Source organism: Equus quagga, chromosome 2 (genome assembly GCF_021613505.1).
Source record: "Equus quagga isolate Etosha38 chromosome 2, UCLA_HA_Equagga_1.0, whole genome shotgun sequence".
Classification (NCBI taxonomy): Eukaryota; Metazoa; Chordata; class Mammalia; order Perissodactyla; family Equidae; genus Equus; species Equus quagga.
Window position 1 is genome coordinate 153,222,479 of NC_060268.1, and position 22,177 is coordinate 153,244,655.

The following is a 22,177-nucleotide window of genomic DNA, read 5'->3' on the forward strand; positions in this document are numbered from 1 at the left end:
TCCAAAACAAAAACCAAATTTATTCAGCTGATATTTTAATTAAGAAATCCTATAAATCAGGACCACCACAATTTCAGACACTCCGGTGCGAAGTGTACGTCAATAGCTACATCTGGAGGATGAACAAGCCATTGAATCTTTTTAAAAAAATTTGTTTAGCTACCTTAAAAGTTTGGGGGTGGCACCTTACTTAAAGCGCCGTCAAGTTTCAGAAGGGTAAAGCCAGCGGTTTCTCCTCCCGGAGAGTCACATTTTAAAAATGGTTTCAGTCACTCACAAAGAAGAGCTGGTAGCAGGAGGGGTGACGACCCACTGAGGCTCAGAACCACGGCTGCAGAGGGCCAGAACGGGAGCAGAACAACATCCAGGGTCTCATCCATCGAGGGGAGACACCAGAAAGGGTGGAATAAGAAAGGCGAGCTGGGACGACAGGAGAGAGACTGAAGGGATGGTTTGTGACTTTCTGAGAAAGCTCATGGCAGGGCCAACAGTGGCCTCAACGGAGGAGGAAGAGGAGTTCCGGAAAGAGAAAAGCACAGAAAAAACAAATAACTCTCCCCACACGTCCCTCTCCGCCTCTGTCCTCGGGAGACTCCAAGAGGTAGCCAAGCACAGACCGGTTCTTCTTAGAACAAGAGAAGGAAACGATACAGGGGTGAGTTAGCTCTCCCAGGAACCCCACAGCCTCCCACCGACAGCAGACCGTGACCTTGAACCACAGGTGGAAAGGTCAAGTCATTTAAAAGTCCACATTGAACTCCAATTCTACCCACCTTCAAAATTTTCCACCTCCCTCCAACCCCCTAACTGGAGTTCACATCTCCCACCTCCACCAGCTGCCGCTTAGCTGGGAGAAAGGGGGCGATGCCAACCCCCCCCCCCCCCCCCCCACAAGCTTTTACATTCTTCTGCCCTCCGGGATTTCTTTGCACAGCAATTGTAGCACCATTTTCACTAAGCTCTTCCACCGGAAAATAAAGGAAATGTATTCGTGTCATTAGTTTTCAAGTATTGTTATAAAGCCCATGTGATTCCCGTCCCTTGGAGTCCTATCTTTAAACAATCCAAGCACACGACGCCCCGAAGGGTTAGGTCAGGTACAAGTGGATGCAAGTAGCTGCCATAGTTCTCCCAGTTTATTCCAGGTCCATGGCCCCGAGGTAGCCGGGGAAATTCTCACGCGGCACGGATGCACCCTCGCCGATGCGTTTCTCCACGCTCAAGTTTCCTCCGACAGCCTAGCCAGGGCCGATAACTTCTCGACTTGAGGTCTCTTCCCACGCGCCTCCCCGCAGCCTAGGCGGTCGCTCCCAGGACAGCGACGAAGGCTTCAGCTCAGGGTTGGTGAGGGCAGGACGCTGTTGGGTCTCCGCAGCGACCTCCTCTTCCTCCTCCAGGGGCCCAGGGTCAGTGCAAGGCGCCAGAGGGCTGCAGGGCGACGGGGTCGGGTCCGCTGCGGCTGCCCCCGGGCCCAGGGACGCCCGCAGGGCCGGTGGCGGCAACCGCGGCGACGGCTCGCTGGAGCCTCCGCACAGCCTCTTTGATGAGGTTCCCCGAGAGCACCAGCTGCTGCAGGAGCCGGTGCGGGTCGTCGTCTCGGGCGCGCGCCCCGGCTGGGGGCCATCGCCGCTGTTGCAGGCGGCGGGAGGCGACGGCACCCCGCAGCCACCCTCGCCGGCACGGCCCGGGCAGCGCGCTGGGGCCTGCGGCGAGCTCGGCCACAAAGTAGGGCGCAGCCCGGCCCCGCACGCGACCGCGATCCCCGAGGGCGCAGCGCAGGGCCCCCGGGGGCGCCGGGACCCCCGCCTCGGCCGGCGCCGGCGACAGAAGCAGCGGCAGCCCCGGGGACCGGGCCTTGTCCGCCCGCACCGCCGCCGGGGGCCGCGGGGGCTGCAGCGGCGGCCCCGGGGGCGCGCACGGGGAGGCCGGGCTGTCCTGCGCCGCGTCCAGCTGCAGCGTCTCGCCGATCTGGGCCACCAGCCGGTCCACCTCGCCCGAGCCGCCCAGCGTCACCGACTGCTCCAGCAGGAGGAAGCTGTCGTCCTCCTCCTCCTCCTCCCCCTCCGCTTCCTCGCCGGCTTCCTCTTCCTCCTCCCTCCGGCACGGCATGGTCCCCCGCCCGGGCACCCGGAGCTCTGCGGGCGTTGCTGGCGGCTCGGCTGCGTGCGGGGCTCGGTGGGCCGCAGCGGAACCGTGCGCGGTGCGAGAGCCGGGGCCGGGCCGGGGCGGACGCGGAAGCCGCAACCCGCCGGGCACTCGCGCCGCGCGCCTGCAGCCGCGGGAGCCGGAATCCTACCGGCTCCGGTTGATTTGTAAACAATGGGTGACGTCGCCGCCGGGCCCGACCACCGCGCCGGGGTGGGGGAACGCGCGAGGAGGCGCCGCGGCGCGGGGCCGTCGCGGGCTGCGCAGGGCCGTGGCCGGAGCCTTCCCGTCTCTGCGCTCTGGACCCGCCTATGAGGGGATCCCCGGCGTGGGGAGAGCTGCGTACCTCCTCAGCCCAACGAACGGCACGAGCAAATGGAGGCTCTGAGGTGCCCTGGGTTGGTTTCTCCCACTCACGGACACACCCACCCACACACCCAACCCCTCCTCCCCCGGCGCTTCCTCCCTCCCCACGTGTCAGCAGCGCTTGGGCCGGCCCTGCTCCTCCCCCGGGCACCGCAGTCGCCGGGACCCCGGCGCGGTGGGGGAGGGGCCCGCCGCCGTCGGGCTCCGGAGAGGTGGGGGCAGAGGAGGGAGGAGGGAACTGGGGGTGTACAGGGGGTATTGCTCAGGAGGGCAGAATTGATCTCCGGTAGGGTCTCTGAGCCTTCCCCCCTCCGCCGAGTCCTCACGCCCCCCAGGCACATCGCGGGAGGAGGACGCGCCACCGCAAGGCTAAAGAAGAGCTGACCATTTAAAAAAAGATTCAAATAGAAATATAGGGCGATGAGAAAATCTCTCTTAATTATAGGACTCAAACATGGTTCACATTTTAGAAAATTTTTTTTCTGCCTTTTTCTATAAAGTTGTTATTCAAACAGCCACACATACAGTTATACACTTTTTCACTTCTCATTATACCATAAATGGTGATCGCGTTGTTGCATGTGCTTTGAGAACATATAATGATGACATAAATTTCCGTCAAGTGGCTGTACCATAAATTATTAAACAGTTCCTTTAACGTTTGCGGTTTACCTGATTTCACCGTTGTAAATAAATGTGTGACTAACAGTTTTGTGCATAAAACTTTCCATGTTGGTTCTTTCCTGAGAACATATTTCCAGGAATAGAATTTTAAATCAAAGGATATGGGTATTTTAAGGTTTCTGATAAATGTACCAAGTTGCTTTCCAGCAGTTGGGTAAATTTACTTCCCCATCATTACTGTGTGAGCATACCTTATTCGTTCCACTTTCACTAGTACTATTTGAGTATGATAGTTAATTTTTTTTTTGCTGATTTCATAGGTGGTATTGATAACTCCTTTCAGTTTTTCTGTCTTTGATTTTAGTTAGATAGAGCAGTTTTCTAAATGTCTGTTAACCAACTATACTTCCTCTGTGAATTGTTCCCTAATCAGTTTTTCCTATTGAGTTTTTGTCAAGTATTTGCATGCTCCTTTACATACCAGAAGTTGACTCTTTTCTTTTGTATTTTGCAATGAGTATTTCTTCAGGGTTTTTTGGGGCCCTGTACAGTCATTTTTTTTTTTCCACTAAAACATAACAAACTTTAATGTAGTCAAATGTACAAAACCCCTTCCTTTGAGTCTTCTAACGCAACGCTAAATTTAGAGTCTTCTTGCCTCCGGAAAGTTACTAAATATTCCATTCTATTTTCCTTAGATTGTTCTAATGCCTTGGTTTTTCTTCAAATCCATCTCGATTCATTTTGGTCTTTGGTGCAGGGAGACAATATGAAATATTCTTCCCCCAAGAGAGCTTGCCGGTCAGGGCTGTATTTCTTCACAGGACAGAGGTGTGTGGGCAGTGTAAACACGAGCTCTGTCCTGGTGAGCTCCAGCTGCTGGTGAAGCTGATGGTTATGAGGACCGGGTGGCGCTGCGAATATTTTGATCAGTCTGTTGTGTGGAGTCAAAAGAACCTTGAACAGGTTGTACAAAGACCTAGATTCGGGTCTCATTCCTGCCACGTCTGGGTGTGTGGCTCCTGGCAAATCAGTTTACAAATGTTTTCACTGGTAAAATGGAGGAAATAACCCCTGCCCTGCCTCCCTCTGAGGATTGTTTTCAGGATCAAATGAGATAATGGGAACAGGCTTTGTCAGGCATTACACGAATGTAATGTGGGATTAGGTCCAACGGTTTACTAACAGAGGCCTGGCTCAATTCCAGCGGTTCCCCTGGGGGGAAACAGCTAATATATTCATGAGAAAGGTTCCCCCTTGCAGCCCACCAAGTAAAACGGACCCTGAAGCCATTACTTCCTTGCACTTGCCTTGAATTCTGTGTCTACCCTGACCTGGGATTGTTTGAGGCCTTCCTGAAGTCAGCCCAGAGGCTCCCAAGCCCCAAAGTGTGCCACCTCAACTAGTTCTGCAGGTTTTGGTGACAGATCCTTTCCCAGAAGGTGGCCTTCCTCCTCCATCTCCATGGAGGGCTCTTTACACATTTTACTGTTGAGGATTGGAAGCCGTTCCCCCCAGAGAGAGTGATTCTCATTTTCATTCTGATGGTACTTACTGGAGAATTTCAAGGGGAATGAAAATTAGGGGAGGGCTTATGGATTTCAGGGGAGTTAAATGGTAATTTTTTTCCTTCTCTCCGTAAGATGATGCCTGCCTGTAAGTAGAGAAAAGCAGTTTTATGCTCCATTGACTTTAAACATTAATGGGACTGGTGTAGCTATTGTCTCTAACCAGCATCCTTGGAAGTCGTTTTTTGTCTTCTTGTCAGGGTAATTCCCATAGAGTTCTTAATATAGCAGGAAATGGGGCTTTGAGACGGCATCCTTTTAAAAATCTTCCCTATGTAATAATTGCTTTTGTGTGGCGATTGCTATGTAAGTAGGCCGGGACTTGGATATTATACTATTGATCATAGAAATGAATTCATTACAGAAGACCAGCGCCGTTTTCTAGGGGCACTTCTCTGGAGAGCTCTGAGAGAGGGAAGTGCTGTGCTGGACCAGTGGGAGGGAGGCAGAGAAATGTCCTGGATTAGGAATCAAAATACAAGATGCTAGAGAGGCTCAGGTGCAATTAAAAGTAATGAGAGGGCGTCAAAAAGGAAAGCGATGAGAGCTGTGTGCTGGGCACCCTCTCTGGCCGCCTGGAAAGAGACACAGAGGATATTCAGAATCACCTATGGAAGGACACAGAATTCAAGGATTTTCTGTGTTAGTTTAGTCCACATTGAAATCCTTCCTAAGGAGTTTGCTTTCCACAAAGAAGTGGACTTTGTTTTCAGTTACCTGTACTCAGAGACACCAGCTGGGGTGAAGAGGGATGGATGCTAGGCTTGGAATCCCACCTGGATCCGGTCACTTCATCTTTCTGTGCCTCAGACTCCGAATCTGTGAAATGAGGGGGGCTCCTTTCTTTACAGAATTGTTATGTTACATATACGGGAAACCTTATTGCACAGACCCTGAGGGTGATACTGGAGTTGGGCTCTGGGGGGCAGAAATAGTCTTAGTGATGTTCAAGTTCAAAAGCAGACAGATTCTATGCTGTGGTCCGTCAGTGGATGAATGGAGAAGCAAACTGGTGTGCCCATACAACGGAATGTTACTCAGCCATAAAAAGGGAGGAAGTGCTGATGCGCTACAATATCACGCTCAAAGCATCATGCGGAGTGAAAGACACCAGACATAGAACGTCAGGTGTTGTGATTCCATGTATATGAAATATCCAGAATAGGTAAATCCATAGAGACAGAGGGCAGACTGGTGGTTGCTTCGGTCTGGGAGGCGAGAAAGGTGTGTTGGGGGAGATTACTGCTAATGGGTACAAGGTTTTCCTCTAGAGTGTTGAAATGTTTTGGAGCTGGAGAGAGGTGGTGGTTGCACAACACTGTGGATGCACAAAATGCCCCTGAGTTGTATACTTTACAACAGCTAATTTTATGCTATGTGAATTTCACCTTAATAAGAAAACTTCTCTGCTGTATCTGGTATTTGATCTAGTTCTTTCTTTCTTTGTAATTGTAACTGCCATCTATCTATTTGCTGCTGTGAAGTAATCATGTCTTCACTCTGCTTCCACAGAAAGTCATTGATCTTTTCCAACCTTGAGGTCACATTGAAAAGCCAGATCACCTGATTCCCTCACTCCCGTTACGTGGTTTTCTCTCCGAGCTGAACTGGATCGTTGTTTTCCCTCGGCATGGAAGGGAAGGCTGGTCCAGAGGCGGCCGGGGGTCTTTGGTGGGCCTGATGAAGATCTTCAGTAATCCTTCCCGTCCCAAAGCTTTCATCTGGTCACCTGCCTCTCACCTTTGTGCTGAGGATGTAGGATGGGAAAGTGGATACAATACAATGAAAGGAAAGGGATTATTTTTAATAAAATCGCTACCTAGGTAATCATGATTAAAGTTGGCCTTGGACAGAACTATAGCTTCAGATTACACAGCAGTGGTGGCCAAAGGGTAAGGGAGGGGAGGAGGCTGTGACTACAAAGGGGAGCACAGGAGAGTTGGGGGAGGTGATGGAAACGTTCGGTATGCTGATTGTGGTGATGGTTACGCACATCTATGCAGGTCTTAGAACTCAGAACTGTACACTAAAACAACAGAACAAACTATAAATACGCACACCACATATCAATCATGGTGGTGGTTGGATGGGTGTAAATATTTGTCAAAACTCAATGAACACTTAAAATGGTGAATTAATTATATGTAAATTATACCTCAATAAAGTTGCTTTTTTAAAATTTGCCTTGGATCATGAAGGACATATGCCCTGTGAATTCTCTAGAGATCACCTCCTATGGTGAAGAAGGAGAGATGACCAATGGGCAGCTGGCTGCAGGCCAGAGCAGGTCTCATGGGGAGAGGGAAGTTCTGGCAGGGTCACCACTCAGCTTGGGAGGCTGTAACCCGACCCGTTCCATTACCGACACAGGGAAGAGCACCTGCACTGTCCCAGGCATTGTGCCTGCTTCTAAGGCTGCAGCAACAAACAGTGGAGGCAGTCCTCACACAGCTTACCAGTTCGTGGTGGGCAAAATAACCACCCTCCAAAGGTGTCTGTGTCAATCTCCAGAGCCCTTGAATATGTTCCCTTACATGGCAAAGGGGGCTTTGCACATGTGATTAAGCTAAAGATCTTGAGATGGGAAGTTTATTCTGGATTATCTAGGTGGACCCAATGTAATCACTAGGGTCTTTATAAGAGGGAGGCAGGTGGGTCAGAGAAGGAGATGTGACCCGGGAAGCAGAGGTTGGAGGGCAGTGACTGCCGGCTTTGAAGATGGAAGGGGCCATGAGCCAAGGAATGCAGGCAGCCCTTAGAAGCTGGAAGCAGCAAGGAGACGGGTGCCCCCAGAGCCTCCAGAAAGGAGCACAGCCCTGCTGATCCTTTGATTTTAACCCACTGAGACCCACCTCAGGCTTCTGGCCCCCAGAACTGTAAGAGAATACATTTGTGTTGTTTTAAGCCACAAGTTTGTGGTATTTATTACAGCAGGGTTAGGAAACGAATATACAGTCTAACACAGAAAAATGCAAAAGTAAGCCTTTCTTGTACTCTACCTTAAACGTGGGTTATAAAAGGATTGGTACCAAGTGTGGTGTGGCTCAACTAAGAAGGAACAACTCAGTCATGAGTTAGGAGACACTTTCTGCGAATGTGACCTAGGCTGACACCTCAAGGATGGTGTGGCAAAGTATTCACAAAAACCCGCTGGCTCTTCCCTGGGAACACAGCTAGAATATGTTTCCCAGACTCTCTTGCAGTTAAATGTGGCCAAGTGGCTGAGTTGTAGCCAGTGAAAGGTGAGCAGTAATGACAAACCTCCTCATAGGAACATCCAGTGCTCTTTTTTATTGTGCCAATGGGGTGTTGATGCCCCGGGCGATGTTGGAAGCCACAGGTGAAAGATGGCAACCCCCACCCCCACCCCATCACACAGCATCTGGGAACACCAGCATAGATTCTTAGGAGAACGGGAAAACAACACTATTGTGTCAAACACTGAAAATGTGAGATTTGGGACAGCATCTAGCATAACGCTAACGAGGACAGAGGGGAAAGGTTAACAGGGAAAAGAGAAGCAGAGAGAGGAACACACCTAAGCGATGTGGAAAAGCTCAGGGTGGCTGGAACATAGTGTCTAGGGGAGGGAAAAAGGGGTGTGGGAAGGACGGGGGTGAAGGGTGAGCTACACTGGTAAATGCTGGTCAGGTGGTGAGCACTGGTAGGCAAGGAGAATGGATTTGCGTTTTAAAAAGACCCATACCCCTAGGAGCCAGGGCCCGGAGGAGACAAACCCCAAAGAAGTGAACATAGAGGCCAGAGGCCAGTTCAGACTGATGGCAAAACGGAGGCCTCCCTGCATGAGGAAGGGCTCCGCACTCTGATGGGTGCAGCCCAACCCCGTCTTTCTGACAAGCCACTCCGGACTGAGGCACGGCTGGCCAGCCTTCCAGGCAGTCCACTTCTGTTTCCCGTGTCTCACAGGCCCTCTGCTCCCCGGAGTCTCAGGGAGCATGGCCTAGACAGGGCAGGTTGCTTCAATCAGGCCATTTGGAGTTTTCCTCCCTGCTTCGGTTTCTTAGGGGAGGGAAGGGACAGGTGGGTCCACCCCGACAGCAAGTCCCCTTGAGGCCCTCTCTTTCCCATTTCAGATGCCCACAGGCAGACCCAAGGGATCTCCTTGGAGACTGTGCTGATCTCATCCACAGAAGAACCACTTGACCTACTTTGGGAAAACGTAAACCCCGCCCACCTACCTACCCATTTGGAAATGCAGACTTGAGGACACTGTCTAAATTCATTCTTACTTGCCACGGGCCTATGTCCCTAGGCTTAGTGAGCTGTCCCTGGCCCACAGCCTCTCTGGGTAGTCCTGACCAACTTTAGAGGGGTCACCTCTAGTCCTGGTTCCTCCAGGACCCGGACACTGGGAACAGTAGTCCGGCCTCTGGGCCTCAGTGTTTTCATTTGCAAAGCAAGGGGATTAGACTCAATTCTGAAGGCTTCTCTGGCTCTAGGATGCTGGGTTAGCGGGCTCGGCTGTGCTACCCAGGCCTATAATTGCCGGCCCTTCCTCATGTTCCTCTCACAAAGTCAGGATGGGCGGCAGCTAGTCCCAAAACAGTTGACAAAAGGACTTGGAGGATAGCTCACAGACTGGGAGCTTCTATGTGCTTTTTACTGTTTCTAGCTCCTTAAGATGGACATAATAAGAACATCTAACTCAGAAGCTGCTCAAAGCAGAAAGGAAGATCCACTGGTACCCAGTGATCAGCTTCCCATCCCCCAGTGAAACACAGCCCCTCCCTCTGAATCCAGGACCAGCGAATGCACACTCCTAGAAACCTGTCAGCCTTGATTCGGGGTTCATTCTTTTCTCTCTTCTACTAGGTGGTTTAAATATTTTCTTTTTAGCAGTCCTGCTGTATATTTGGCTTTTATTATATGCATTTGTGGATGTAGATGGACTACATATTTAAATAAACAAAAACTGCTGTCTCCCCAAAAGAGCAAACAAACCTTGCAAGGTTAAATTCATAAGAATTTAGGTAATAATACCTAACATTGATTTGTGGTTATTACATATTAAGTACTGAGCTTAATGCTTTACATATGTTTTATTTTATCCTCAAAACAAATGTATGAGTTAGATATGATCATCTCTGAGGATATTATCTCTGGGGAAACTGAGGCAGAGAGAAGTAAAGTAACCAGCCCAAAGTCACATAGCCAGCAAGTGGGGGACTGAACTTAGGGTGATCAACTGTCCCAATTTGCTTGGGACTCTCCTGGTTTTAGTACTGAAGGTCCGGTGTCCTGGGAAACCCCCTAGTCCCAGGTAAAGCAGGACAGCTGCCACTCAAACTCAGCGGTCCTCACTGGGATAACGTTGCTCCTTGGGGGGCCTTCTGCAATGGGAGTTAGTATAATAATGGTAGTTCTGATTATTTGTCTTACTGTTACTACTACATATAATTTTTTAACCTCTCATCCTCCCTTCCCTTAGCACCACGATATCCCTACGACAGTATTATTAGCTCCGCCAAACCACTTTCCACGCTGGAAGGAGGACGGGAGTTGATTTGGGCGTACCCAGGGTGAGGGGAGCCTACTTTTTACTTTTTTCTATTTAACCGGAACGTACTCTCCTGGCCAGGCTCCGAGAATGAGAGCTCCCCTGAATGAGGGCTCTGAGCCTGCCGCAGCCCGTGCAGCCTCCAGCCCTGAGAGGGACGCCTGCGTGCAGGCAGAGCGAGGCAGCGAATCCACCAAGGAGGGAGCCCCGGAGCCGCTGCTGCTGAGCGCTCGGTGCGCTTTTCCAAGTCTTGGTCCTTAAAGGGGCTGTCCTTTTCTGTTTTCCGAACAACGAAAGTCTATAGCAAATAAAACCGTTTAGAACATGGTTGGTTAGTGGTTTCCACACAAAGGGAAAATCTTCTAACAGGTGAACAGCCCAACATAGGCATAAGGTAGGGACTTCGGGGCCAAGTGTCTTTCGGTAGTGGCCCCTCCCCTGTAGAAGTGGCTCCAAGCCTCAAAAACTTAAACAGAATTACCATTGATCCAGCAATTCCATCTGTGGGTATATACACCAAATTGAGAGAATTGAAAGCAGGGACCCAAATAGGTGTTTGTACACCCATGTTCATAGAAGCATTATTCTCAATAGCCAAAATGTAGAAGCAACCCAAATGTCCGTGGATAGATGAGTGGAGAAAGAAACTGGGGTATATATGTACAATGGAATATTATTCAGCCTTAAAAAGGAAGAAAATTCTGACACATGTTACGACATGGATGGACCTTGAGGACATTATGCTAAGTGAAAAAGCCACTCACAAAAGGACAAATACTGTAGGATTCCACTAATATGAGGGACCCAGGGTAGTCTAATTCATAGAGACAGAAAGCAGAACGGTGGCTTCTGGGACTGAAGGGAGGGGGACTAGGGACTTACTGCTTAATGGGTACAGAGTTTCAGTTTGGGAAGATGAAAAAGTTCTGGAGATGGATGGTGCTGATGGTAACACAACAACGTGAATGGACTTAACGCCACAGGACCGGACACTTCAAATGGTTAAAATGGTAAAGTTTATGTTGTGTATATTTTGCCACAATGAAAAAAAAAAAAAGGAGTGCCAGTTGCCTGGAAAAAGAAAAGAAAAAAAAAATAAAAAAGGCAGGCAATAAGTGTTGGAAAGGATGTGGGGAAATTAGAGCCCTCACGTGTTGCTGGTGGGAATGTAAAATAGTGCTGCTGTTTTGGAAAACGGTTTGGCAGTTCCTCAAAAAGTTAAACATAAAGTTAGCATGTGGCCTAGCAATGCCACTCCTGCGTATAAACCTGAGAGAATTGAAAGCATATGTCCATATAAAAACTTGTACACAAATGTTCATAGCAGCATTATTCACAATAGCCAAAAAGTGGAAACAACCCAAATGTCCATCAACTGAGGAAGGAATAAAGAAAATGTGGTACATCAATACATGGAACGTTATTTGGCCATAAAAAGGAATGAGGTACTGATTCATGCTACAACATGGATGAAACTTGAAAACATCACTCTTATGAAAGAAGCCCACACAAAAGGCCACATATTGTAGGACCCCACTTATCTGAAATGTCTAGAGTAGGCAAATCCATGGAGATAGAAAGTAGATGTCCAGGGGATAGAGGAAGGGGAGGAAGGCATGGGGAATGACTGCTTAATGGGTACGCGTTTTCTTTTTGGGGTGATGGAAATGTTCTGGAATTAGATAGTGGTGATATTTGTACAACATTGTGAATATACTAAAAAACACTGAGTTGTAAACTTTAAAAGGGTGAGTTTTATGGTGTGGTATGTGAATTATATTCCAATAAAACTGTTATAAAAAAGATATCAATAAGAAAATAAAATACCATAAAAATTAATTAATTAAAAAATCAGGCAAAAGATTTTAATAGATATTTTACTAAAGGAGATGCACAAATAAAGGAGATGGCTAATAAGTACACAAAAAGATGCTCAATATCATCAGTCATTAGGGAAACGCGACTTAAAACCACAGTGAGATTCCAGTGCACAGCCACTAGAAGGCTGTTAAGAAAGACAGACGATACCAACTGCAGACAGGGATGTGGAAAGATGGGCATCCTCACCCACTGCTGATGGGAATGTCAAATAGTCAGCTACTGTGGAAAACAGTTTGACAGCTTCTTAAAAGGTTAAACATAAAGTTAGCGTACGACCCAGGGATTCCACTCCTAACACTCTACTCAGGAAAAATGGAAACATGCGTCCACAGAAAGACCGGAACGTGAATGATCCCAGCGGCCTTAGTCATCATAACGCAAAACTGGAAACAATCTAAATGTCTGTCAACTAGTGAATGGATGAACAAAGTGTGTGTATATCCATACCCCACAATATTGTTCAGCAACACAAAGGAATGAACGATGATACATCCTCAAACATGGAGGCATCTCACAAACACTAACTATGCTAAGTCAAAGAAGCTAGATGCAAGAGTACATGTTACATGATTCCATTTATACAAAAATCCAGAAAAGGCAGGGGCCGGCCCCGTGGCCGAGTGGTTAAGTTCGCGCTCCACTCTGGTAGCCCAGGGTTTTGCTAGTTTGGATCCTGGGCGCGGACATGGCACCGCTCCTCAGGCTGAGCTGAGGCAGCATCCCACGTACCACAACTAGAAGGACCCACAACTAAAAAATATACAACTATGTACTGGGGGGATTCAGGGAGAAAAAGCAGAAAAAAACAATCCAGAAAAGGCAAATTTATAGACAGAAAGCAGAGCAGTGATTGCCCAGGGCTGTGGGTGGGAGCAGAGAGTGACAACAAAGGAGCATGAAGGGACTTTTTGGGTTGATGGAAATGTTCTAAAACTGGAGGTTGGTGACAGTTGCACAATTTATAAACTATACTAAAATTCATAGAACTGTACACTTACAATGGGTGAATCTTATGGTGTATAATTTATACAGTAATAACACTGTTAAAAATTGTTCTAAGGGAATTTATTGGTTCAGTAAAGGAAAACTCTAGAGGGTTGGTGTCAGTTTGGTAGTCCCCAGGCACACAGGGCTACTGAGCAGTGGAAATGTAGCTGGTCTGAAGTGAGATGTGCTGTTTAGTGTAAAATGAGCTTTGGACTTCATAGACTTAGCATGAATAACAGAATGTAAGGTATTTCATTACTAATATTTTACATTATGTGTGAAAATGACAATATTTTCAATATATTTAGTTAAATAAAATATATTATTAAAATTAATTTCACCTTTTTCTTTTTACCCTTTTTTTTTTTTTTTTTTTTTTGTTTTGGATATTTTTCCTTTTTTTACTTCTGTGGGTTCAGATCCTGGGTGCAGACCAACACACCACTCATCAAGCCATGCTGTGGTGATGTCCCACATACAAAATAGAGGAAGACTGGCACAGATGTTAGCTCAGGGCCAATTTTCCTCTATTTTGTATGTGGGACATCACCACAGCATGGCTTGATGAGTGGTGTGTTGGTCTGCACCCAGGATCTGAACCCACAAAACCCACACAGCCCAAGCGGAGCACATGAACTTAACCAGTATACCACCAGGCTGGCCCCTCTTCTTACTTTTTTAATGTGGCTACCAGAGAATTTACATAGATGGCTTACATTATATTTCTAATGGACAGGGCTGCTCTAGAAGCAAGTCTAGCTTCAGATGAACCTTGGCCTAGCAGCTTAACAGTGTCACCAAAACCCTGATTTCTTTCCAGTTTTCCATTGAGTCTTCCATGGTGTTGGCTTCATCCCGTAGCTAGCTACCATCAGTGTAGCAGCCAGCAGCTCTTAGAGGGACATGCTTTCTTATCCAAGAGCAGAGAGTCGGTGTATCGGCATCTTTTTCAAAAGAGCTGAGATTCACCCATTGGACTAGCTTAGTTCACCTGCTCACCCCTGAACCAATCCTGTGGACAGGAGGATAGACTCCGTGGGTAGCTCACACACCCTACGCCTAGAGCTGATGATAGAGTCAGCCTCTCCAGTACCACATTATTAACAGAACTGAAATCGAGTGATGGGAAGGGAAAAGGATGCTGGAGAAGAAACCAAGAAATGTTCCCCATTGGGAAAGACACATAAATAACAACACAGTGTGATGAGTGAAGTCATAGAGGTGTGAACAGGTTGCCTGTGGTATATTCTTCTTGTTGTTTCTGTTTTTTCTTACTCATACTTTACTGTCTCCTAGTATGCTTGGGTATCTTTGACTGAACACTAGACATTGTATTTGAAAAATTATTTGTAGAAATAACTTGGGACCTAGGATGATGTTGCCATCCTTCACATCGGATTGTTTGTTTCTGCCAAATTCATGGGACACTAGCAGTCTGGAACCCCCTTAACCCAGGTTCTAGCCTCAAGATTCCCTGGGCCACCAGACGACATGATGCAAGTGTAAATGACGCACCTTAGAGTTACCCTTACTCCTGGTTTGTAGTTCGTTAGGGTTCCAGCCTAAGGTGTGCATGTATAATTTATTTATACTTACTCAACTCTTGGTTCCAAATTTTTGTCCCCTTTACCTCATGAGGCCACCAAAATTGCATTTCAGCCTCACGATGGACTCTTCCTAATTTGCACCACCACCCGCTACCCACCCCACCCAGCAGACGTTTCCCTTTGGCTGGGCTCTCCTCTCTGGTCCCTATCTGCTCCTGGGGCTTGGTCAGGTAATTCCTCACTATCCTGTTAGCTCTTTGTTGCTTTTAAGTCTTGTTTGTCTTTTTTAACATTTCATCCTACTTTTTTGAGTTGAACTTCAGTGAGACGTTTGGACTGATCTGCCTAGTTCACTTCATGTTCCTAAATTCAACCATCCTCGTCTCGCTTGACCTCTCAGGAGATTTGACGCAGTTGATAACCTCCTTTTCCTTAAAACATCATCTTCACTGAGCTTCCAGGATACTGTGTTCTCACGGTTTTTTGTTTGGTTTGGTTTGTTTTTTTTCTATCTCACTGGCTATCCTTCCTTATCTGCCCTTAATGCTGGAGTGTCCCACGCTCAGGCCTTAGATGTGTTCTTTTCTCTATGTACACTCACCCATTGCGGATATCCCAGTCTATTTGCTTGAAACACACACCCACACACCCTCCCAAATGTACACACCCACGCTGGAGCTCTCCTCTGAGTTCCGGATTCGTGTATCCAGCTGCTCTAGCTCTCCATCTCCATTTGGATGTCAAATAGCCATCTCAGACTCAATGTCTAAAACTGAACTCTTGACTTTCCTGCCCCCAAATGCTCCATGTGTAGTCTTTCCCATCTCAGTTAGGTGATGGCCACTCGGGATCATGTGACCCCTATGTTCACAATCTTCCAATGGCTCCCCTTTCCACCATGAGGAAAAGTCAAAGTCCTGACAGTGGTCCACAAGACCCTATGCCATGTGCCCCAGTTCATATCCGGATCTCATCTCCCTCTCACTCTCTCAGCTCCAGTTGCTTTTCTTTGAACACTCTAAGCACATGTCCACCTCAGGGCCTTTGCACTTGCTGCTTCATCCATCTAGAGGAGTTATCTAAAGGCTCAATTCCTCAAGTCTTTAACCACCTTCTCTGATTGCCCAATTTAAAGTTGATACTACCCCTCTCTCCCATCCAGGCCTCCTCATCCCCTTTTCTGCCTTATAATTCTCCATAACACTTATGACTACCTAACATGCTAAAGTTCCAAATAGTTTTGTTTGATTCACCATGAAGGCTGGGAGGGTTGTTTTTGGAAGATTAGCCCTGAGCTAACAGCTGCTGCCAATCCTCCTCTTTTTTGCTGAGGAAGACTGGCCCTGAGCTAACAGCTGTGCCCATCTTCATCTACTTTATTTGTGGGACACCTGCCACAGCATGGCTTGATAAGCAGTGCTAGGTCCACGCCTGGGATCCAAACCGGCGAGCCCCAGGCCACGGAGGCAAAGTGCAAGAACTTAACCACTACACCACCAGGCCAGCCCCGAGACTGGGAATTTTTTTGTTATCTGATGTATCCCCAGTGCCTAGGACAGTGCCAGCCATGTAGGGGGCAACAATAAAAAAAAGGGTTGAATGATTGATGTATGAACTTTGTCCAGCCTTTGTGGTCCAGTGAATAAGGGGCCTGGTGTCCCCCTACTGAAGCTGAAGATCTCTCCACCAACAGCACTGGACTCCAGGTTGCAGTTTTCATACCACTCACAGCCACTTCTTGCCATTGCCACCACCGGCACCACCATCTACCACCCCAGCTTAATGCTTCATCTCCTCTTGTCTGGATTGTAACAGCAGCTTCCTAGCAGGTCTCCTCATGTCTTCTTGCCCTGTTCCAATCTATGACTCGCACGAGAGCCAGTGACGTTTAAAAAAAGACAGCAAAGCAGCTCAGGCCAGTCCCCTGTATACACCCCCACACACACCATTTTGGTTAGGTTAACTCAAGGACACCAGCACCAGCAGCTTCTCCAGTCTTTGGCTGTCCCACTCTCCACCTTGCTCCCCTGGTCCAGCAACCCTGGCCTCCTGTCAGTTCTCTGAAGAGGCCACACTCTTCAGCTCCAGGGCCTCTGCACATGCTATTCCTTAGTTTGGAGCATGGCCCCAAAGTGGGTGAGAGGAGCCCACAACCCCGACCATACACACAAGCAGACAATCTAAGTGAAAACGTGAGCCTGGGATGCAACTGAGCTTCTAGGTGGGTCCCCGCCCGAGCCCACCTTCCAACTACATTGCTGCCCTGAGGCCCCAGGATCTGGAAATTTTGGCGCCTGGGTTGTTTAGGCAAGAGACCAAAGCTAAACCTACTCACCCTTCAGGCCTCAAACACCATTCTCTCCAAGAGGCCCTTTCCCCATGGCCCCCTCGTCCAATTCAGGCCCCTCATTGCTTCCACACTTAGACTTCACAGCACTATTCCATCAAGTGTTTCATTTGTTTATCACTCCCCTCCTTGTGAACTTCATGAGGGAAACACCCTGTCTGTTTTGTTTACTACTGTACTTCCCACGCCTCACAAAATGTTTCATTTGGAAGGAAGTACTTTGCTCAGAATAAAGGCACAATGAAAGGATGTGTGTATCTGTGTGCATGTGTGTATGTGTGTGTGTGAGAGAGAGAGAGAATAAGGAACATGGAGAAGAAAATGATGGAAAAGAAGAAAGGAAAGACTTGTAGGCCAAATCCATCCCATTCCTCAAAAGGAGAAGAGGAAGGAAGAAGAAGGAAAACCCAGCAAGCAGCCCTGCCCTGTCCCAGCTCGGCCCTCACAGCCAATCAAGAAAGTCAGTCCTGGGGGGCCAGCCTGGTGACCAAGTGGTTAAGTTTGTCTGCTCCACTTTGGCAGCCCCAGGTTCGCGGGTTCAAATCCTGGGCGCGGACCTACACACCGCTCGTCAAGCCATGCTGTGCCAGTGGCCCACATAGAAGAACTAGAAGGACTTACAACTAAGATATAAAACTATGTACTGGGGCTTTGGGAAGAAAAAAAGAAGAGGAAGATGGGCAAAAGATGTCAGTTCAGAGCCAATCTTCCTCACCAAAAAACCCCAGAGAACTAGAGGATCAAACAAGTTAATTAACAAAAAACAAAGTCAGTCCTGGTACAATTTAGCCCTCCTGTCACCAAGCACAGAGACCTGTCGTGTCAATGGTTTTAGTCCAAGTCGCGGGACTTTGGGGGTGAAGAGCACGCAGGGTGATGAACCGAGGAGAACAGACTCTGGTGTCCCAACCACAGGCAGTGTTTTCACATTCGCAGCCAAGCCTCTTTGCGATACCGTGTCCTTCCTGGGCCTAAGTTACTGAGGCTGCAGCAGCCTGGGCGTGAATCTGGAGGCCCGGGTGCTACCTTACGCCACCCGCTGCACCTTGCCTTTGAGTTCTCGGCTGTAAAGTGGGAATCATAACGATGATAACTATAATCATCACGCGACCATCATGGGGACCCAAAGAGACGGTGCGTGCAATTGTGTTTGAACGGGAGAGCTCCGTGCAGTTCGAGTTGCAATTGCTGCTGTGTCTGTGCAGGAGACTGGACTCTGGCGGGTGTGATCGGGGTGACTGCGCCCCTGTGTGAAGTCCTGAGGGAGGCCATCCACATGCCCCCTGTGATGGTCCTCATGTGGGCAGGGGATTTTCTTCAGAATAAAGAGTGGATGTCAGCTTTGCTAGCTGATTAGTATTTGTTTCCGAGGTGTACCCCACCTACTTGCAGCCAGTTGAACTAGCTGCTGGAATGAGCAAGGAAGGTATTTTCAGATAAGTCTTATCTACCATACGATTAAACCAACATACGTGGCCGTGTAAAATCTGCTTGGGTAAAGGTGTTCAGAGCCTCGTCATTTTTATGAGCGTATTTACAACCGAGGGCTGGTCCCAGGTTACCAGCTGCGTACGCACTTCAGGCTCAGTGGCCTCAAGTCTAAGATGTACGGTGGTGCAACCGTTCTAGTTCAAACAAAGGTTTTTCAAGACTCTGCAAAACCTACAGAGGAGCCCTGAGGCCTGTACAGGCTATTCCTGGCACCATTCACAAATCCAACTGCCCGTCATCCGTGCCTCAGATCCTCTCTGGAATTCTGACCTAAATCGTATCAGCTCTGTAAGTGGTACCTGTGGGTCTACAGGGTGACATCCCTGGAATCTGGAAATCCAGCTGCCCCCTCGCAGTTCAGCCCTGCAGTCCACTCGTGATGGACAGGATCAGCTATCTGTACGAGGCCCCAGAGGGAAGAGGACGTCTCCCTGGTGGAAGCTGGAAGAGCTGGGCTTGGAAATTCAATCCAGGCACGCCCGCCTGTGGAAGCAGAGCCAAATCACATCTCAGAAGAGCTTCTGAACAGCAGCTAAGTGGTCCACAGGGTCGAGAAGACACCAGCGAGGAAGGATCTGGCCCGTTCCGCAGCACTAATCAGAACAGAGGGGGCCCACTGGGCAGGCATATCTCAGACCCCTGGAGAGCAGTCCTGTCTCAACGATGTCGCTAAGACATCACTCAAATGATTCCCTTTGCCCTCTCACGTGCTCACTAGAGCCTCGGGTTTTGACTTCCTGTGAAGAGCAGTCACCATGCTCTGTACTGAGCAGCACCATGACACCAGGTCTCAGACCCTTGGCAGTTATATTTCTCATTGCAAACTAATAAATTACAATTTTGACTAGGTCTCTTGTGAGTCTGTTTTTCCCTCTCTGAACCCGATCAACTCTACGTTTAGACTTGCAAAGCTGATATCCAGACCTTAGCCCAGGTAGAAGTATGCAGCCTGAGGTTATGTGGCGGCAGGCCACCACACCCTCCACCCACATACATTCTTAATCGATATTTACTGATTATTGACCACAGCCTCAAAATTCTGTTCTAGGCACTTCCATGACCAATCAAGAGGACTCGGCACGGGAGAAAACCTCCTGCACTGCAGCCCTGGCCCTGGATGACTCGGCCAGCCGCTAACAGCCGCGTAAATGTTTCTAATGGCAGTAGCTACAATAAGCGTGATTTCAGGAAATGGCGAGCCAGCTTGCACTGCCCCAAATCAGAGTTATTTTCTGGAGTACAGCCATTATCTATTCATAATAATGTATATCAAAAATAGAACAAAGAGCAGTCATCATGTCATTTTCTAAATATTGCTTTGCACGTGATGCAGCATCTAGCGATGGTGTTAAAATGCATACATAAAGGAGCAACACACTTATGGACTCTAAGACCCTTTGTAAATAAACTGAGCCACGTCCACTGGGCAGATGTTTAAGCCAGACCATTGAAAACAATGTTTATGACGTATTTACATGAGTAGGGTAGAAATTTTGTGATACCTAAGTGAAAATTTGGAATATAAACTTGTATTTTAAAACTCTATTTTTGTATCAAAACAGCCCTGTGTGTAGAAAAAGAAAACAGGGATGAAATATACTAGGGTTAACAGTGAGAATTTGGTAGAAGGATTCTAGGCCCTGCTTTTAATTTTCTGTTTTTTCCTAATGTTCTGTGAATCTTTATTACTTTTATAGTGAAATACAGGATACATTCTAAGTTACCCTTTGAAGAAACATATGCAACCAAGAAGAGTGAAAACAGAGACTACTTTAAGTTCTTAAGTAATTTTCTCACATGTTGCAAACAATACAGAAAAATCATGATTAAGCATGTGGACTGAGGCAGGCTTCCAAATAAGACAGGAGACCTAATGAGACAGCCACAATCACGAGAAGCTCCATTTCCTGAGAAGGGTAAGGCTGGTCTAACCTGACCCACCTGTGTCCAGAAGTGTCGGGATGGGGACATGAACAGAGTGCCCCTGCAAACTCCCGATGTCACCCCCAAGCTCAGCCAACACAAGGGTTGCTGTTTTGGTGCAGTCAGGTAGGGTGTGTCCTGTCTTCCATTTCTGAGAATGGGTAGAGGATGGACCTCAGAAAAGAAAGCCTGAAGAAGTCTCTGATTCTGCCATTGCCAAAAGCATCATGGAAGCCGTGAATCTGGATCTGGGTGGAGGCCCTCAACCGTTCCAGTCTCGCTGAAATTGAACGAGCCTTGCATTGATGAACACCCCCACTTCCCCTGCACCTGTCCTGCTGAAACAAAAGCAGCACTGACTTTCAAAATAGATGTTTCAAGCACCTGAAGTTTCTGAGGCTGATTAACTCTTGCCTCCGCATCAAGATAATTTGCTTTAAAGTCTACTTCCAAAAGAATATGGATGTTCAGCACATCACTAACACCAACCTTCCTAGGCCACCTGCCCTGCCCCTCTCACCTTTGAAAGAAAACAGAGCTCCTTGCAAAATATGCTATAACAAGCAAGGTGGCTTCAAACCTTTTTTTAAAGACACCAATACTGGGCAATTGGCTCATACCCATACCTACTCTACGTGAAGCCTCCTACTGCACGTGGCTACATTTCCTGAGAAAGCAAACAGGAAGGGGCTAGGACAGGCTTAATTTGATCCCCTCTTGTGTCCAGAAGTATAACGATGGGGGTCATGATTACCTTTGCAAATTTCCAATAGCCACCTCTTTTGACCACCTTGCTCGCTTGCTCTCCAATTCCAGACTTTCTGTGAGCACAGATTATAAACAGTGCCAGCTCTGGGCAAAGCATGGTTCCTCTCAGCTTCCTAGCCCAAAATCGAGGAGGAAATGCCCTAATTTGGATGCAATGGATTGATCAAGACTTGAGTCCCCTTAGAGGATGAATGGAACAGTGCACGGGGCCTCCCGGGAGCATTATCAGAGCCAAAGGCATCAAACTGGAATGGAAACTATTGAGATAGTGTGTGCTCTCATCTCAAATGGGGAGATTTTGAGATGAGGAAAACTATTGATCAAATGCCAGAGGACAAAGCACGATTCCTCCTATCTGGGGGTAGGGAAGAGCCTGGGTTCTTTGCTTCTGGCTGCCTGCTGGGAAAGCAGACACAGTGGTACCCTGAGCTGACGGGACAAGTGATCTTAGGAGCAACCACAGGTCTGCACCATGCCCCTCTCTGCTCCAGACCAACAAAGCTGGCCAGTAGGAATCACACTGCTCTTTGTACCACAGCTTGATCCACTTGTCCAGAAAAAGAGAATGAGAGGGTCAGGGAGGTGGGTGATCAGGCAGCACGTGGCACAGGGAGGGGCTCAGCAAACATTCTGTTAAATCAATGAACAGAGCTGCTGGGAGAAACCTGGGCCCAGGGGCAGCCTGGGACAGCCACCGCTGCAGCTCTAATCAGCTCTCAGCTGGATGCCTCCCATTCTAGTTGGAGTCCCTGGGGCTCAACCACAGCTCCACAGACCAGCCCTGGAGCATTCGCTGGCCCTCCTGATCCCCACAACTCACCTTCTGACTGGGACTGTAAAGTGAAGTCGGGAAGACCTCCCGACACAGGTGGCTGTTCCTGGGCAAGATCCCAAGGCTGACTGAGGGCCATCACGCATCAGCGGGGAAGGGGTTGAGCCACTGACGCCAACGACCACACTGTTCTCGTCCCTGGAGGGGGCAGGTGATGAAACACACTGTTTCTAGGGACAA

At 48.3% G+C, this 22,177-nt stretch overlaps 1 protein-coding gene across 1 annotated transcript; it reads right to left on the minus strand.

Moving 5' to 3' along the window:
• Nucleotides 1-2,450, minus strand: FRAT2 (FRAT regulator of WNT signaling pathway 2). The gene has a single exon (XM_046653883.1). The coding sequence runs from the start codon at nucleotides 2,107-2,109 to the stop codon at nucleotides 1,408-1,410; it is 702 nt and encodes a 233-aa protein (XP_046509839.1). The 5' UTR covers nucleotides 2,110-2,450; the 3' UTR covers nucleotides 1-1,407.
• Nucleotides 2,451-22,177: the final 19,727 nt, after the last annotated feature.